This window comes from Platichthys flesus, chromosome 21 (genome assembly GCF_949316205.1).
Source record: "Platichthys flesus chromosome 21, fPlaFle2.1, whole genome shotgun sequence".
Lineage (NCBI taxonomy): Eukaryota > Metazoa > Chordata > Actinopteri > Pleuronectiformes > Pleuronectidae > Platichthys > Platichthys flesus.
The window spans coordinates 16076255-16095696 of record NC_084965.1 but is presented as its reverse complement, the minus strand read 5'-3'; the positions used below and the strand labels follow the sequence as shown (position 1 = coordinate 16095696).

General features: G+C 42.6%; 1 protein-coding gene and 5 non-coding genes across 6 annotated transcripts; 4 read left to right on the top strand and 2 right to left on the bottom strand.

Moving 5' to 3' along the window:
- Positions 1-367: 367 nt before the first annotated feature.
- Positions 368-439, top strand: trnag-ucc (transfer RNA glycine (anticodon UCC)). The gene has a single exon. It is a non-coding gene; the product is annotated as a tRNA-Gly (tRNA).
- Positions 440-2409: 1970 nt separating this feature from the next.
- trnag-ucc (transfer RNA glycine (anticodon UCC)) lies at positions 2410-2481 on the top strand. Its single transcript has one exon. It is a non-coding gene; the product is annotated as a tRNA-Gly (tRNA).
- Positions 2482-4434: 1953 nt separating this feature from the next.
- On the top strand, positions 4435-4506 carry trnag-ucc (transfer RNA glycine (anticodon UCC)). Its single transcript has one exon. It is a non-coding gene; the product is annotated as a tRNA-Gly (tRNA).
- Positions 4507-4772: 266 nt separating this feature from the next.
- Positions 4773-4844, top strand: trnag-ucc (transfer RNA glycine (anticodon UCC)). Its single transcript has one exon. It is a non-coding gene; the product is annotated as a tRNA-Gly (tRNA).
- A 6750-nt stretch (positions 4845-11594) lies between these two features.
- map3k8 (mitogen-activated protein kinase kinase kinase 8) lies at positions 11595-18819 on the bottom strand. Its single transcript, XM_062379647.1, has 8 exons — positions 18618-18819; positions 17633-17995; positions 17332-17499; positions 16001-16262; positions 15141-15247; positions 14065-14217; positions 12438-12678; positions 11595-12290 (listed from the first exon to the last, which is right to left on the bottom strand). The coding sequence occupies exons 2-8, from the start codon at positions 17969-17971 to the stop codon at positions 12166-12168; spliced, it is 1395 nt and encodes a 464-aa protein (XP_062235631.1). The 5' UTR covers positions 17972-17995; positions 18618-18819; the 3' UTR covers positions 11595-12165.
- trnaa-ugc (transfer RNA alanine (anticodon UGC)) lies at positions 13765-13836 on the bottom strand. The gene has a single exon. It is a non-coding gene; the product is annotated as a tRNA-Ala (tRNA).
- Positions 18820-19442: the final 623 nt, after the last annotated feature.

Genomic DNA, 19442 nt, shown 5'->3' with positions numbered 1-19442 from the left:
CTTTGTGACTGAGCTGGTAGCTAGGGAATTCATGAAAAAATGAATCGGTGGAAGTCTCCCATTGCAGCTTTATATCCTGTTAACAATGTCTCACTCTTCTGAGCTGTGGAAGGCAAAATAAATGTTCACATTTGTCCTCTACCAGGCACAACTTAGGCGTCAGGAATATGATACCGAAGATATGAAGTCAATTACAGCTTTTTTCAGTTCAATGTGCTTTGTTTGCATTAGAAAGTGTAACTCTCCAACCTTTGGATTGGCTTTCACACAAATAGCAGTTGTAATGGAGTCATGAGCTCCCTCTCCTCTCCCAAATTCCTTGTCTTGCGTACATTGGCAACTCAGCAGCATTCCTTTTCTCAACTAAGCGATGGTGGTATAGTGGTGAGCATAGCTGCCTTCCAAGCAGTTGACCCGGGTTCGATTCCCGGCCATCGCAGAATCTCTTTTAAATTATCCATCCAAATTAATAAATCAATGTTATGGCAAACTTCAGAATTCAGTCTGAATCAGTGCTGTACTGCAACTGCTGGTATATTTCAGTTAATCTCTGGCATCTTTGTGTAGTTTAAGTCAGACATCAACTTTGTCTGACCATTAACATAATCAGGCTTTGTCACATGTGAGCAGCGGAAATGAATGATGTGATCACAAAGACAAATTCCTTGTCTTGCGTACATTGCCCACTCAGCAGCATTACTTTTCTCAACTAAGCAATGGTGGTATAGCGGTGAGCATAGCTGCCTTCCAAGAAGTTGACCCGGGTTAGATTCCCGGCCATCGCAGAATCTCTTTTAAATTATGTATCCAAATTAATAACTCAATGTTATGGCAAACCTCAGAATTTAGTCTAAATCAGTGCTGTACTGTCACTGCTGGTATTTTTCATTTAATCTCTGGCCTCTTTGTGTAGTTTAAGTCAGACATCAACTTTGTCTGACCATTAACATAATCAGGCTTTGTCACATGTGAGCAGCGGAAATTCATGATGTGATCACAAAGACACTGTACATGAGAAGCATTTTTTAAATTACTACTGTCACTCAATCTAAGGTCGCTTCTTACAATACTTACTTAATTTTCAAAAATGACCAATACGCACTGCTCACACATTGTCAACATGAATGAACATTACAAGTTTAATATGAAGAAGACAGTTATTTCAGACCTTTATTATCATTTATTAAATTATATCCAACTGTACAGACACCTAATAAACTATTCACTCAGCGCATAGCATTCTGTATTTTTGTGAAAAGTAATCCCATGGTTGATGGTCTTTATGCAGGGTCAAAAAAATACAATAAAAAAGTAGGGCAAAATTTCTAAAGATTAAAAAATACTTGACAAAGCCATAAAAGAGGCTGAACTTACCTGCATACGTGTGAAAACACATTTAATTAGCAATGAGCACTTTCTTAAAACGAAGCAATACCCTGTTGTAGTGGCCAAAGTTGGAGATAAAGAAATAGTTCTGCTGCATGTGGGTATCTATTTAACAAAATTACTACCCTAGTTGACCCTATAGACAGGGCAATGTCTGCAGTCAGTAGCTGACCGCTGACCGCAAAGCAGGGGTAATCTCTATAAAAAGCTGCAGTACATAAAAGACAAGATATGGTCCCTCAATAATCCTGTAATTGACCATGTACATTGCTCCTGTATATTTGGTCAAGCAGCCTTAACTCAGTGAGCAATGATGAGTGACGTCGCTTAACCACAAGTATGTAAGAGAGAGTTGTATTCGCTGCTACCAGCAGATGGTAGCAGCCGTCTGCCACGTTTACTGTGAACTAGTGAATCGTGTAAGTGCTGGTGAGACTCAGAGGCAACCGCATTCACAGCAGAGCTCTGAAACACCCACTCATACGTGATGTATTTAGAGAGAGGAGGAGTTGATCAGAGAGGAACACTTCACACAATTAAAAATCATGGGTTTCCCTGATGCAAAATTAGTAGTAGATACTACTACCCATGACTAATTTATAACATTTAAAAGTAATGTAGCAGAGAGCTTCTTTTAAACTTTATTCTCACCTCATCTTTGTGACTGAGCTGGTAGCTAGGGAATTCATGAAAAAATGAATCGGTGGAAGTCTCCCATTGCAGCTTTATATCCTGTTAACAATGTCTCACTCTTCTGAGCTTTGGAAGGCAAAATAAATGTTCACATTTGTCCTCTACCAGGCACAACTTAGGCGTCAGGAATATGATACCGAAGATATGAAGTCAATTGCAGCTTTTTTCAGTTCAATGTGCTTTGTTTGCATTTGTAAGTGTAACTCTCCAACCTTTGGATTGGCTTTCACACAAATAGCAGTTGTAATGGAGTCATGAGCTCCCTCTCCTCTCCCAAATTCCTTGTCTTGCGTACATTGGCAACTCAGCAGCATTCCTTTTCTCAACTAAGCGATGGTGGTATAGTGGTGAGCATAGCTGCCTTCCAAGCAGTTGACCCGGGTTCGATTCCCGGCCATCGCAGAATCTCTTTTAAATTATCCATCCAAATTAATAAATCAATGTTATGGCAAACTTCAGAATTCAGTCTAAATCAGTGCTGTACTGTAACTGCTGGTATATTTCAGTTAATCTCTGCTATCTTTGTGTAGTTTAAGTCAGACATCAACTTTGTCTGACCATTAACATAATCGGGCTTTGTCACATGTGAGCAGCGGAAATGAATGACGTGATCACAAAGACAAATTCCTTGTCTTGCGTACATTGCCCACTCAGCAGCATTACTTTTCTCAACTAAGCAATGGTGGTATAGCGGTGAGCATAGCTGCCTTCCAAGAAGTTGACCCGGGTTAGATTCCCGGCCATCGCAGAATCTCTTTTAAATTATGTATCCAAATTAATAACTCAATGTTATGGCAAACCTCAGAATTTAGTCTAAATCAGTGCTGTACTGTCACTGCTGGTATTTTTCATTTAGTCTTTGGCCTCTTTGTGTAGTTTAAGTCAGACATCAACTTTGTCTGACCATTAACATAATCAGGCTTTGTCACATGTGAGCAGCGGAAATTCATGATGTGATCACAAAGACACTGTACATGAGAAGCATTTTTTAAATTACTACTGTCACTCATTCTTACAATACTTACTTAATTTTCAAAAATGACCAATACGCACTGCTCACACATTGTCAACATGAATGAACATTACAAGTTTAATATGAAGAAGACAGTTATTTCAGACCTTTATTATTATTTATTAAATTATATCCAACTGTACAGACACCTAATAAACTATTCACTCAGCGCATAGCATTCTGTATTTTTGTGAAAAGTAATCCCATGGTTGATGGTCTTTATGCAGGGTCAAAAAAATACAATAAAAAAGTAGGGCAAAATTTCTAAAGATTAAAAAATACTTGACAAAGCCATAAAAGAGGCTGAACTTACCTGCATACGTGTGAAAACACATTTAATTAGCAATGAGCACTTTCTTAAAACGAAGCAATACCCTGTTGTAGTGGCCAAAGTTGGAGATAAAGAAATAGTTCTGCTGCATGTGGGTATCTATTTAACAAAATTACTACCCTAGTTGACCCTATAGACAGGGCAATGTCTGCAGTCAGTAGCTGACCGCTGACCGCAAAGCAGGGGTAATCTCTATAAAAAGCTGCAGTACATAAAAGACAAGATATGGTCCCTCAATAATCCTGTAATTGACCATATACATTTCTCCTGTATATTTGGTCAAGCAGCCTTAACTCAGTGAGCAATGATGAGTGACGTCGCTTAACCACAAGTATGTAAGAGAGAGTTGTATTCGCTGCTACCAGCAGATGGTAGCAGCCGTCTGCCACGTTTACTGTGAACTAGTGAATCGTGTAAGTGCTGGTGAGACTCAGAGGCAACCGCATTCACAGCAGAGCTCTGAAACACCCACTCATACGTGATGTATTTAGAGAGAGGAGGAGTTGATCAGAGAGGAACACTTCACACAATTAGAAAACATGGGTTTCCCTGATGCAAAGTTAGTAGTAGATACTACTACCCATGACTAATTATAACATTTAAAAGTAATGTAGCAGAGAGCTTCATTAAAACTTTATTCTCACCTCATCTTTGTGACTGAGCTGGTAGCTAGGGAATTCATGAAAAAATGAATCGGAGGAAGTCTCCCATTGCAGCTTTATATCCTGTTAACAATGTCTGACTCTTCTGAGCTGTGGCAAAATAAATGTACACATTTGTCCTCTAACAGGCACAACGTAGGCGTCAGGAATATGATACCGAAGACTTGAAGTCAATTACAGCTTTTTTCAGTTCAATGTGCTTTGTTTGCATTAGAAAGTGTAACTCTCCAACCTTTGGATTGGCTTTCACACAAATAGCAGTTGTAATGGAGTCATGAGCTCCCTCTCCTCTCCCAAATTCCTTGTCTTGCGTACATTGCCAACTCAGCAGCATTCCTTTTCTCAACTAAGCGATGGTGGTATAGTGGTGAGCATAGCTGCCTTCCAAGCAGTTGACCCGGGTTCGATTCCCGGCCATCGCAGTATCTCTTTTAAATTATCCATCCAAATTAATAAATCAATGTTACGGCAAACTTCAGAATTCAGTCTAAATCAGTGCTGTACTGTTACTGCTGGTATATTTCAGTTAATCTCTGGCACCTTTGTGTAGTTTAAGTCAGACATCAACTTTGTCTGACCATTAACATAATGAGGCTTTGTCACATGTGAGCAGCGAAAATGAATGACGTGATCACAAAGACAAATTCCTTGTCTTGCGTAAATTCACTACTCATCAGCTCCTAACTGAGCGATGGTGGTATAGTGGTGAGCATAGCTGCCTTCCAAGCAGTTGACCCGGGTTCGATTCCCGGCCATCGCAGAATCTCTTTTAAATGATGTATCCAAATTAATAAATGAATGGTATGGCATATGGAGTATGGAGGACCATACATGACATAAGTAAAAATAAATAAATAAATAAATGTATAAATAAATACAGAAATAAATAAATAAATGAATAAATCACTCATCACTCACTCATCGTCATCCGCTTATCCGGGGTCGGGTCGCGGGGGGAGCGGCTCAAGCAAGGGGCCCCAGACTTCCCTTTCCCGGGCTACATTGACCAGCTCTGACGGGGGGATCCCGAGGCGTTCCCAGGCCAGTGTTGAGATATAATCTCTCCACCTAGTCCTGGGTCTTCCCCGAGGTCTCCTCCCCACTGGACGTGCCTGGAAAACCTCCCAAGGGAGGCGCCCAGTGGGCATCCTTACCAGATGCCCGAACCACCTCAGCTGACTCCTTTCTAAGTAAAGGAGCAGCGGCTCTAATCCGAGTTCCTCACGGATGACTGAGCTTCTCACCCTATCCCTAAGGGAGACGCCAGCCACCCTTCTGAGAAAACTCATCTCGGCCGCTTGTACCCGCGATCTCGTCCTTTCGGTCATCACCCAGCCCTCATGACCATAGGTGAGGATAGGAACGAAGATCGACCGGTAGATCGAGAGCTTTGCCTTGCGGCTCAGCTCTCTTTTCGTTACAACGGTGCGGTAAAGCGAACGCAATACCGCCCCCGCTGCTCCGATTCTCCGGCTAATCTCACGCTCCATAGTACCCTCACTCGCGAACAAGACCCCGAGGTACTTGAACTCCTTCACTTGGGCTAAGGACTCATTTCCTACCCGGAGTAAGCAATCCATCGGTTTCCTGCTAAGAGTCATGGCCTCAGATTTAGCGGTGCTGATCCTCATCCCAGCCGCTTCACACTCGGCCGCCAGCCGATCCAGTGAGTGCTGAAGGTCACAAGCCGATGATCCAATGAGGACCACATCATCCGCAAAAAGCAGTGACGAGATCCTCAGACCACCGAACTGCAACCCCTCCCCACCACGACTACGCCTCGATATCCTGTCCATGTATATCACAAACAGGATTGGTGACAAGGCGCAGCCCTGGCGGAGACCAGCACCCACTGAGAACGAAACTGACTGGCTGCCGAGGACCCGAACACAGCTCTCGCTTTGGGAGTACAGAGATTGGATGGCCCTGAGGAGAGACCCCCTTACCCCATACTCCCGCAGCACCTCCCACAGTTTCTCCCGGGGGACCCGGTCATACGCCTTCTCCAGATCCACAAAACACAAGTGGACCGGATGGGCATACTCCCAGGCCCCCTCCAGGATCCTTGCGAGAGTGAAGAGCTGGTCCGTAGTTCCACGTCCGGGGCGAAAACCGCATTTTTCCTCTTCAATCTGAGGTTCGACGATCGGCCGAACCCTCCTTTCCAGCACCTTGGAGTAGACTTTACCAGGGAGGCTGAGAAGTGTGATACCCCGGTAATTGGTACACACTCTCTGGTCCCCCTTTTTGAACAGGGGAACCACCACCCCGGTTTGCCACTCCTTTGGCACTGTACCCGACTCCCACGCGATGTTGAATAGGCGTGTCAACCATGACAGCCCCTCAACACCCAGAGCCTTTAGCATTTCTGGCTGGATCTCATCAATCCCTGGGGCTTTGCCACTGCGGAGATGTTTGACTACCTCAGTGACCTCCACCAGGGAAATTGACGACGAAACACCATCAACCTCAAGCTCTGCCTCCAACATAGAGGGCGTGTTATTCGGATTCAGGAGTTCCTCAAAGTGTTCCATCCAACGTCCGACGACCTCCTCAGTTGAGGTCAACAGAGTCCCATCCTTACTGTACACAGCTTGGATGGTTCCCCGTTTCCCCCTCCTGAGGTGCCGGATAGTCTTCCAGAAACACTTTGGTGCCGACCGAAAGTCCTTCTCCATGGCCTCTCCGAACTTCTCCCACACCCGCTGCTTAGCCTCCGACACGGCAGCAGCTGCAGCCCTTCGGGCCTGTCGGTACCCTGCAACCGAGGCCGGAGTCCTCCAGGATATCATATCCCGGAAGGCCTCCTTCTTCAATCGGACGGCTTCCCTGACCACCGGTGTCCACCACGGTGTCCGAGGGTTACCGCCCCTTGAGGAGCCTAAGACCCTGAGGCCACAGCTAGCCACCGCAGCTTCAGCAATGGAGGCTTTGAACACCGCCCACTCCGGCTCAATGCCCCCAACCTCCACAGGAATGCCAGAAAAACTCCGCCGGAGGTGTGAGTTGAAGATACCTAGGACGGGGGCCTCCTCCAGACGTTCCCAGTTCACCCGCACTACTCGTTTGGGCTTACCAGGTCTATCCGGAAATTTCCCCCATTCCCTGATCCAACTCACAACCAGATGGTGGTCGGTTGACAGTTCCGCCCCTCTCTTTACCCGAGTGTCCAAAACATGTGGCCTCAGATCAGATGACACAATCACAAAATCGATCATTGATCTTCGGCCTAGGGTACCCTGGTACCAGGTACACTTATGAGCACCCTTATGTTCGAACATGGTGTTTGTTATGGATAATCCATGACTAGCACAGAAGTCCAATAACAAACTACCGCTCGGGTTTAGATCAGGGAGGCCGTTCCTCCCCACCACGCCTCTCCAGGTGTCTCCATCGTTGCCCACGTGGGCGTTGAAGTCACCCAGCAGAACTACGGAGTCCCCTACTGGAGCCCCATACAGGACTCCATTCAGGGTCTCCAAGAAGGCCGAGTACTCTGAGCTGCTGTTTGGTGCATACGCACAAACAACAGTCAGAGTTTTCCCCCCTACAACCCTTAGGCGCAGGGAGGCGACCCTCTCGTCTACCGGGGTAAACTCCAACACCGCGGCGCTCAGCCGGGGATTTATGAGTATCCCCACACCTGCCCGGCGCCTCACGCCCTCGGCAACTCCGGAGAAGAATAGAGTCCAACCCTTATCCAGGAGTACGGTACCAGAGCTGAGACTGTGCGTGGAGGTAAGCCCCACCAGATCTAACTGATAGCGCTCCACCTCCCTCACAAGCTCCGGTTCCTTTCCCCACAGCGAGGTGACGTTCCACGTCCCCAGAGCCAGCTTCTGCCGCCCGGGTCTGGTCCGTCGAGACCCCTGACCTTCGCTGCCACCCATTTGGCTGCGCACCCCACCCCAACGGGTCTTCCCACAGGTGGTGGGCCCATGGGATGAAGAGAGGGGGGGTGCCACGTAGTTTGTTCGGGCTATGCCCGACCGGGCTCCGTGGCAAACCCGGCCACCAGGCGCTCGCCATCGAGCCCTCCGTCTGGGCCTAGCTCCAGACGGAGCTAGGCCCTCGCTCCTTGTGCTCATTACAACACGAGACGTGACGCTCACAGTCAGGACTACTGACACCTATATCATCCCAATAAAAAATAACCTTAACTAACCCTCTAAACTTGAACTAGTTAATTTTAAGTGTGAACTGGCTCAACGCTGCAAACAGCTACTGGACACCAGTCAGCATTGAGAGGCAGACGTAGGGCTGGATCATTACACTCTGGTGACCAATCCTGCATGAGACTGCGGATAGGCCCGCCTTTCTCATTAGCATAAGGACACTGCAAATGAAAAGGAAATGTATCAGGGAATAAATAAATGTGCAAATATATTTAAGACATTTATTTTGACATTTCTCTTGGTATTACCATATTTATTTATTTATTTCTGTATTTATTTATTCATTTCCATTTTTATTTATTCATTTATTTATTTATTTCTGTATTTATTTATACATTTCTTTATTTATTTATTTTAACTTATGTCATGTATGGTCCTCCATATTAACATATTTATTTATTTATTTCTGTATTTATTTATTTATTTCCATTTTTATTTATTCATTTATTTATTTATTTCTGTATTTATTTATACATTTATTTATTTATTTATTTTTACTTATGTCATGTATGGTCCTCCATATTCACACAAATAGCAGTTGTAATGGAGTCATGAGCTCCCTCTCCTCTCCCAAATTCCTTGTCCTGTGTACATTGCCGACTTAGCAGCATTTTTTTTCCCAACTAAGCGATGGTGGTATACTGGTGAGCATAGCTGCCTTCCAAGCAGTTGACCCGGGTTCGATTCCCGGCCATCGCAGAATCTCTTTAAAATTATGCATCCAAATTAATATCAATGTTATGGCAAACCTCAGAATTTAGTCTAAATCAGTACTTTACTGTCACTGCTGGTATTTTTCAGTTAATCTCTGGCATCTTTGTGTAGTTTAAGTCAGACATCAACTTTGTCTGACCATTAACATAATCGGGCTTTGTCACATGTGAGCAGCGAAAATTAATGTTGTGATCACACAGACACTGTACATGAAGAGCATCTTTTAAGTTACTACTGTCACTCAATCTAAGGTCACTTCTTATAATACTTATTAAATTTTCAATATACCAATTCTCACTGCTCACACATTGTCAACATGATAATTATAAGTTTAATATGAAGAAGACAGTTATTGCAAACCTTTATTGTTATTTATTAAATTACATCAAATTGTACAGACACACTAATAAATTAGTCACTCAGCGCATAGCAATCTGTCTTTTTGTGAAAAGTAATCCCAGGGTTGATGGTCTTTATATAGGGTAAAATAAATACAAAAAAAATTGGCCAAAATTTCTAAAGATAAAAAAAATACTTGACACAGCCATAAAAGAAGCTGAGCTTACCTGCATACGTGTGAAAACACATTTAATTAGCAATGAGCACTTTCTTAAACAAAGCAGTACCATGCTGTTGTGGCTAAAGTTGGAGAGAAATAAATAGGTCTGCTGCATATGGGTATCTATTTAACAAAATTACCACCCTAGTTGACCCTATAGACAGGGCAATGTCTGCAGTCAGTAGCTGACCGCTGACCGCACAGCAGGGGAAATCTCTATAAAAGCTGCAGTACATGAAAGACAAAATATTGTCCCTCAAAAGTCCTGTAATTGATCATATACGTTGCTCCTGTTTATTCGGTCAAGCAGCCTTAACCCAGAGAGCAATGGTGAGTGATGTCACTTCACCACAAGTGTGTAAGAGAGAGTTGTATTCGCTGCTACCAGCAGATGGTAGCAGCCGTCTGCCACGTTTACTGTGAACTAGTGAATCGTGTAGGTGCTGGTGAGACTCAGAGGCAACCTCATTCACAGCAGAGCTCACAAACACCCACTCACATGTGACGCATTTAGAGAGAGGAAGGGTTGACAAGAGAGGAACACTTTAAACCATGGGTTTCCCTGATGCAAATTCAGTAGTTGATATTACTACCCATGACTTGGCAGAGAGCTTCATTAAATCTTTATTATCACCTCATATTTGTGACTGAGCTGGGGAAGCCAGGGAAAGCACCCAAGGCAGCTTCCAATGAAAATGTAACTTAGTTTTTTTTGTTGCTCTTTCCTGTTGAAATACTGTAGAATATGTTGTACGAACTTTATTAGTCAAGCAGTTTTACTTCATTTGAGCTGTAGGGTTGTCAGGATACTAGATTTTCAAGCTTGATACCAAGGCCCAGGAAAATACTTGATAGTATTAACGTTACAGATGGGCAGGACTCATACCGTTTGCTGCTCAGCTCCCACATTAACATTAGTTTTATTATTAGCCATAGTCGCTATCCTCTAGCTTAATTATAACTTAATAGACTGTTAATGTGGCTATCGTCTAATTGCTAATTGTTAAATGGCTAACATTAATGTGTGTCACCAGCCAGGCTAACATTTAGAATAACTGTTAATACTTCAATGTTGTTGAAACGGGAGCTATACTAAACTCTCAAGATTCAACATAAAGACCGAGGTGTTGGTCTTTTATGATTTTGCCAAGTTTGTTGTGCTACTAGGCTTTGTCACCACCACTTTGTCCCATTGTTTACTTATCAATGGGGTTGGGTATCATTAAAATGTTATCAATTCAGATTCCAATTCTGCATATTTATTCCGGTTCTTATTGATTCCCAATTTTGTTTCCAAAAGATAAGAGGTCAAATATTTAAATAACAATAATGTCTTTGATGGTCTGGAGCGATGCACAGGAGGTGTAGTTACTAATTGTAGTAGACAGGCAACATTACAAAAGAAAACCCACACAACTCAGCTCAGAGCCTTGCCAGACATGCTTCACGTCTCTAACCCAACTGTGTAGATTTTTAGTAACTGAGATAGAGGTAATTTAGAAAATACTGGTGTTTAAACAACATATAGTTGTATTTGTGGATAACTAGTAGAAGAAAATGGTCTAATTGCCACTGTAAACTAAAGATACATCAATAATTGTCAACTTGTTAGCTGGAGGAGGCGAAGACGCACTGTTGCTATCGATACTTTTGCAAATGAGTATCTAATCCGATACAAAGTAAATAAAGTAAATGTGATATTGATTTGAAGTCAGGTCGCCAATAAGCCCCTTGTTAGGGGACATTAATAGTCAGATTTGTATGTCTACCTATAGGTTAAACAGTGGGAAGTGATAATCAAAATATCTTTGCTGCCACATAACTGGTGTACATGTCCAATGTGTAGTTTACATACTATTTGTCAGCTTGCTAAAGACTTTTTACATCCAATAGTCAGGACAGTGAGTTAGTAAGATGAAAGTGAAGGTACTCACACCAGGTTAATCATACTGTAATAAAAAATATTTAAATTACATACAGTATAAATCTCCCCTACAGCAAATCCATTCTGAATCATCTTTTATAATTCTGACGCAGTAGTGAAACATCATAGACAATAATGAAATTTCAATTTATTACTCTTTTATTGCATACTGATTGACACATTTTCAGATTTTGAGCAATTTCGAAAACACAAATCTGATAGCACATGCATTTGCATAGCAAGATGATGCTGTGAATATTCCACAGGAATAAACAAGAAAAGGTTCATAAAGAACTAAATGTCATGCATGTTTGCCTAGTGCAAAGGTATCTTACAATTTCACCATCATGAAAAGAACTGCATATATTTTATTTATTACTGTGTTAATTACTACACTGAAATAAAGCACATGCATATATCCCATAAGGTAGACCAGGACATTATTTACAATCCATCTGATTTAATAGGTGTCCCACTGTCCTGCAGTGTAGTTTAATTCAGAGAGAGCCGGTTCCATTAAATAGAATCATCTTGACTCTTGTAAACATTTTCATCCCCCTATTGGGCCATGTCATCTGCAGCTGACCTCCTGCCTGAACTATTCCATAATTTCTCAACAGTGAAGAGTGAGTCAGACTTTCAAAGCAGGCAAAAAGCTAATTATCACTAAGTTTTTTTAACCAAGGCTGTGATGAGTATAATTAATGTGTTAGCCATATTCTGATGTGGGAGGCCCTGCCACTAGTTTACAGTAGCCTGACAAGGCCCCCAGATCAATGTACAAGGAGCCCTTTCTTCTCATGTGGCCAGAGTCCTCAGAGTACAGAGACAATTCTGCAGAAGAAAAAAAACATGTACATTATAAGTAGTGCTGGCATATTTATTATTTTAGTATTCATGCTTGCAAACAAGTGTATAGTCTGTTGTTGCTGGTGGCAGTGTATCCATCACAGACTGCAAACATGCTCAGCAGCTCCTTACCCTGTGTGGTGTCATGGCTCTGTTGCCGTAGCATGGTGTGGGTGACCTCCTCCAGCGCGGAGTCAAGGCTCCAGCAGCGTGGCTGATCCTCTCTGGGTGGGTTGATGGCCTCGTCTTTCAGCAGCTCAGATGCCGAGCTCCGCAGAGTGGGATTCCTTTCCAAGGCTCGCTGCAGGAAGGAGCGCATGGCCAGGCTGCAGTCTTCTGCTATGTCCTCCATAGGGGGGGCCTGCTTGTGGATCTATGGAGACAAATGAGGGGGAATTGGCATTAGAAGACTGCAGCATGAAAGAACAAATAAACAAACAAACATCACAGTGAAGGCCTCCAAATTACCAAAATACAACTGTGAACCATTTCCTTTTTTAAAAAAAAACAAGTTCGTGGTATAACAAAAAAATAGCACATCTCCGGTTGTAGGTGTGACTTAACCATGTCACGTTACCGCTCCATGACGGTGGGGAAGTGAGTAAGTGTCGAAATGAAAAGAGCTGATAAAGATAAACAGAAACGGGACTTCTTGAAAGCATGTAACGGAAAACCTTTAAAAGATAGAGAAGCAGCCACTGACGTTAAGGGAACCTTAGTCACTCACTGTGACCGGTCATGTTAAGCCTTTTTTTTAAATTCCCATGTTAATGTAGAATGTGGAAGACCTGAAATAAGGTCAAGGAAAAGTGTGTCACATTTTGAAAACCAGCAAGATTAAATATAGTGTCAATCTTGTAGCATATACAGTGTAATATTGAGTTTTGATATAGCTCTCTGCAGGTTAGTGCATATTGCAAAGAAAACTTTTTGAAATAGCTGAAAGCTGAGCAGATTGTCTAGAGGGTGGTGTCAGAAAGATAACAGAAAATGAAAAATAATTTTTTTTAGAATATGTTGTCATTGCTTCTACTGTTGAATAGTCTCTTAAGACAAATCCCTTTTCACTTCAAAACACAGCCTTTGTTAGGCAAGGCCTGAATAATTATTTTACAATTATTTATAATATTAAAATGTAATCAGGTGAGGTATTTCCCTATTTCAAAAGTATTTGATTAATTTAATTGCGATGGTGCTCAAATTTACTGAACATTAAATATGTTGGCACACGTCTGCAGGTAATCGATTTTGACTATTTAAATGTATTTGACAGTGTATTTAGATAATTTGCAATACAAAATGGCAATATGTGGTTTTTAAGGTATAGAATTGATTTTACATATAGTATTGTGAAAGATGCCTCTTATGTACATTGGTAAATTCTTAATATGTACAACTTCAGTGGGAATGAGTTAGAGCACTACTTTAGATTCATTAAATGTCCTCTGAAAAAATAACCTGGAGATGCCGGGGATTGAACCCGGGGCCTCATACATGCAAAGCATGCGCTCTACCACTGAGCTACATCCCCTATATAGAGATCCTCTTTAGAGTAATAATTGATTGAAAGGCTGAACACATCTGGAAACGTGGCGTGGTGTATGATTCAAAATGTTATTGCGAAAGCCAGGAATTGAACCTGGGTCAACTGCTTGGAAGGCTTACCACTCTACCACCATCGCCCGAACCATGAATGCTGTGCAAATTTCAATCTAAGGCTGCAAATAAAAATTATGTTCAGGACATGCTCAGTACTCACAATGTAGAGGTACGAGGGATAGGCAGTACGTGGGTATCTGCAAACCCAGGGGGGGCTTCCAGTCTGCATGTGGATGATGGTGGTGCCCAGGCTGTAGATGTCTGTCTTGGTGTCATGTCCTCGACACAGAACCACCTCTGGACTCATATACATCTAAATGGTAGAAGGATAACATTACATGATTAGATAAAATGGAACGTGGAGCACAATGGCAAGAAAAAGTGTTCTTACACTTATTTATAAGTTTCCCAATATTCCAAAGAATATAAATAATAAATGTATTTTCTGTTGCAACAAAACAGTGACCCTTCGACCCTGGCTTTGAGAGTCAAGGTAAGGGTAATGCAGAAGTGTGGTGGCCTTTGGAGTGTGAAAAGTAAACATGCTACCAGAGTTAATCTCTCTCTCTCTCTCTCTCTCTCTCTCTCCCTCTATCCCTCCCTCTCTCTCTCTCTTTTGCTGCTGGAAATTCCAGCCTGCTCACCCACGTTAATGTCAGCCTGAGCAGCCCAGTGTAGTAGCTGTGTCTGTCTTCTTATTACTGCAGGGTGTCTGCCCTGGGACTTTCCACAAGCCAAGCCATGAGAGGCCCGAGGTAAATGTAAAAAAAATTGTAATATAGACTGACACACAAACAGGTCAAAACATGGGAAGATATGTGATGTGAGGTAAGTCTCATGAGGACTCTATTGGATTAACTTCAACGTTCCCAAGCGCTGCCGATGAAAACATCTGAACTGAGAATGCCATGCATAAGTATGCTACTATTAGCACCATTCAAGGTCAATGAGTGCACTGACTCTGCTGCTCTGCCAATCACAGAATTTCTTTTAATCACTTAGAAAAGACCGAGAGAAAGAGAGGTGCTGACAAGATTTGATACTAATTTGTCAAAATCCCAGGGGAAGTCTGGCCTGAGTCATGAGACAAGACTGCGGCCCTTGGTGGTGAACACACCCACATACATTTAAAAGTAGAGAAACAAGTATCGATTGGAGCTAGCAGTTTATCCTCTCATTACAGGCTCGCACTTGCAGCCTGAGGGAGTTCATCAGATCTCTGGCTCACTGTCTCACCTCTGTTCCCCTCAGGTCTCTGGGAATGTAAATATCTTCTGTCATCTGCACCGTCAGGCCAAAGTCCACAAGCACTGCCTTGTCTGACATCAGCACAATGTTACTGGCTGCAGAAAAAGAAAAAGAAATTAGATAGGTTGTGGAGCTTCTGCAGAGCACAAGCTGGTGTGTACAGTATTTTCAGTGTTAATGCTTTGCTAACCAGACCAGTATGTGAGGTAGTTCACCTTCTTAGGTGACTTCTTGTAAACGTTTGTTGAAGCCTTCCAAAAGAAGGTCAAGTAAAGTTGCCCTCTTTTCGCAACAAGACAGATATCTTTGCATGAAAAGGCTCATCCTTGTGCTTGAAACCCTCACTAAGGCTTTATTACAACTTTTCCCCGCAGGCAGGAAATGCTAACAACCACAGCACCACGTCAGAGGCCCATGTTGTCTGTTGTCGGAAGTCACTTGCTGCTCTAGACCCTGCATTTAACCCTGACCAAGAGCGAAAAGAAAGCTGGAATTTCCAGACAGCAAACAGCCTGGAGGACACAAGGCTGACAGATGCCTGTGGAGAATGCTTTGATCCCTGCAGCGCCTCTGAGGTCCAACCACCTCGGATCAAACCTCCAGCTTAGCCCCACCTACTCTAACTACCCCTCTGTCTTCTAGTAATCTCAGTCATCGACTCATGCATTTTCTTGTCAGCCTAACCTGGCTCCCTTTGAACATTTACTTTAACAGCCTTAGTCAAAAGAAACGTGTACAATTCTCTGTTAGTCGGTGTGTAAGATTGTCAGTATGGGATATCTGAGGTTTGTTGGGGGTTTGTTGCGTCTACACTGTATCAACCTGAAACTTTTATCTCTTGCTCTTACGTTTGATGTCATGGTGGATGACATTATGGGAGTGCAGGTACTCCAGGCCGCGCAGGACTTGCTTGGTCACCCAGATGATCTCGAACTCCCTCATGGGCCCACAGCTGTCCAGCTTTTCCAGCACTGAGCCGCCCTCACCAGCCTCCATGAAGAGGTGGACGCTCTGGTCCCAGAACAGAGCACCATAGAACTCAGCAATGTTCTCGTGTCGGAACCGGGCCTGGAACTCCACGTCAGCTGCTTTGAAGTTCTCCATGGGGATCTGCAAGGGAGAAGATGAGCTGTAAATACATTTCTCATAACAAGGTGTCAGTGTGGTTCTGTTTAAAGCAATAGTTCCCCATTCAGGGAAATGCTTATTGCTTCCCTGTTCAGATCAGCAAAGATTACCATTGTCATATATTACCATTGTCATACCATATGTCACTCCTTGGTTCGTTTTACTTATTTTTCCATTCCCCATTTCACATCTTTGAGCTTAGCTATACTAGAGGCCTCTGGCTATCGCTTTATGTTTTTGCATACAGACATGAGAGGGGTATTGATGAAACTAAAGCAAGGGCATGGTTAGCTCAGCACGATGAAAGTCGAGGGCATGGCTCTAACCAAAGATTAAAAAACAATCTGGCTAATGGCTAAATAAATAATAGTATAGCTGATCTTGACATACACAAACAGCTATGTCAAAACAACCATTTGTTGTTTTAGGGGATACTGATAAGATTTTATTTCTGTTGAACAGTCAGGCTAGACTAACTCATCCAACTCTGGCAAGGAAGCAAATGTGCTGTTTCCAAATTTCCAAATATGGAAAAGCCTTTTTGTTACAAGGAACACATTTTACACTGATGATGAACTGATAATGCTCTTATGTTGTCCTCTGATATAGAGGAAATCTATTTTAACTTCACCACACAGCTAGTGCCAGTAAGTCTTCTGCTAACAGTGTGTACAATGCACTGAGTCAACATAGTCTAATGATTGCACAACACCAGGAAAGAAACTACTTACCCTATAGGGGCAAATAAGTATAACACATTTTATTCGAACTCCGTGGGAGCTGTGGGGAGTTACTGTTGAGTTTCCTGTCTTGCATTTATCTCTGGCTATTTGTTACAACAAACAGGGTTCTTTTAAGAGCACTCTTCCTCTTTTACTTGGAGAGAAAAGAGACCAAATGTCACGCTGACATCAGGAGTCATTGTACAAACACAGGATGAATTGCTCTGAGAACACCCAGTGCTTAGCAGGTGAATTATGTTGGCACCCTGTGCCGGAGTTCTGAGAAGTCAGCTGAGATGAAATTCCAGTCATTGCTCAGTAACACTCACCAGTTTACAAGCCATTCTCTTCCTGGTGACAGTGTCCTGGGCCAAGTGGACTTTCCCAAATGAGCCCTTGGGCACGAGGCCCGAACCATGATTCTTGTAGGTCAATTTCCATGGAAACAGGAGCACGTCCATGTTGATCTTGTAGCGGCCTTTCTTTATAGCCATGTCCTGCAATGAGGTCACTTATTGAATGAATACAGAGAAATGATCATATAAAAATACAAACACAGTGATAGACAAAATGTCTAACACACGTTGGTGGTTGTGGAATCACCATTAAAAGAGATAAACAATTTCTCACCTTATTCAGCAGGACTCCCATCTCCTGATCCAGTTGCTGCAGGGCTGCTGGCTGCATGTCTGACAACAGGTTGACAAAGGTCAAGAGGTCTGCCACCGTCCCGTAGCGAACCCCAACATCCCCATCAGTATAATCCTTCTGCCCACCCCCCGAGTGCCCTGCCTCCTCATTGTCGTCCATCTCCTCCTGGGACAGACTTTCCTCCTCGAACAACAAGCCTCCGTCCTCTTCGGCTTCCTCCTCCTTGATCTGATACAGAGTCTCTGCAGCATTGATGATGTCCTCGATATTCATGTGAGCCAACAACAGCTCAATCCCATCATCGTATTTGTAATCCATCTTGATGCTTGACTTCTGCTCGATCTAAGAGAAAACATCAGGGGATCAGTGTATAGACCTTGTGTTTTTGTTTGTTTGATTCAGACTGGCAAGTCCCATCGTAATAAGTCAGTTGATGACTTTGAAAAGTTCCTGTGGAGCACAGGCTGCATAGTGACACACTGCAGCAGTGAAGCTGTGCTTTAGCTGGGTGACCATGCAGCTGGGAGGGGCATTCAGGACTTTTTTCCCACCAGAAAAAGGGAGTTTCACAGTAAAGCTGGGAAGCCCCTCTGGACAGATTGGCCTTATTTAACGTCTCTAAAACACCAACTATGTTGATAATTTATTTGCAAATAAATAATTACATTAGTGGAATTTAGCTTGTTAAACAAATAGCTTCATGCAAATCACAAACAGCTGTCAATTACTTGTTAAACTCACAATAGTTCTCTCGCAACCAAACCCTATGTTAAAAATGTACAATTAAGCAACTGTGTATGATGTCTCTATCAGGATCTGAGAATACCTTCTAGAAAACAACACTGACAGTTAGCAGAATGCACAAATACTACAACCAATCTTTAACATATCTAGCTTATATTTTTTATATTCAACATATACAACTGCTTAGTTAAAAGAAACAGTGGAAACAAAAAGTACTTACCAATTTTATCTTTGAATTAGAAGCACAACAGGACTGTCGTCTCTTCACTGAGCATATCAAGTGTCCGGCACTGACTGAGAGAGAGAGGTTGACTGTGCTCAGAGGGAAGTAAACACAGGAAGTGTTGTTGTGAGCGTGTGGGTGGAGGAGCAGCCTGTATGTCAGGTGCCAGAGCTTCACTCTGTAGCTTTCGTTTTCCCTCTCACTCGTTTTCTTCTGTTCAGTCAGATGAAAAACAAATCTCATACGTCTCGAGGGTTGAAACTCAGGGCTCCGCCTTCCATGGAATTGTGGGAATTTTCTTTCCTGCTGAACAGTTTGTTTTGATGCTTTTCGTTACACATAACACAATACACATTATAAGTCAGTAACCACTTAACATATTTCTATGTAACCCCAGAAGCGCAGATCAGAAAATCTAAGAAATCAATAAACACAATGACAAATAAGAATCCACATCAACAAATCAAAAAACAAAACAAGAAATCTAAGAAATCAATAAACACAATGACAAATAAGAATCCACATCAAGAAATCAAAACAAGAAATCAGAAATTTTGTTTGTTTTGCTTTTCAACAGCAAACCACAAAGTATAATTGCAAGAAAGAAAACGTAACAGAACACGGTGAGTCCATCCAATCAGTGATGAGTTGTTTTGATGGGGGATTTGTCATTATGTTTTGGGATTTTTGTGTGTTTTACATGTGTTGTGTTGATTTCCTGTAGAGTTTTTTTTATTTGTAATTGTCTTTTGTGATTTGTCATTGTGTGTTGTAATTTGAGCATTGTTGTGTGATTGGTCCATTGTGTTCTGTAATTTGACG

Coding starts and splice junctions, on each gene's coding strand:
- map3k8 (XM_062379647.1), bottom strand. CDS start 17,971: ATGGATTACAAATACGATGATGGGATTGAGCTGTTGTTGGCTCACATG. Junction 15,248..16,000: donor CATCCACCATGACATCAAAC/GTAAGAGCAAGA, acceptor CTTTTTCTGCAG/CCAGTAACATTGTGCTGATG. Junction 12,291..12,437: donor GAGCCATGACACCACACAGG/GTAAGGAGCTGC, acceptor TTTCTTCTGCAG/AATTGTCTCTGTACTCTGAG.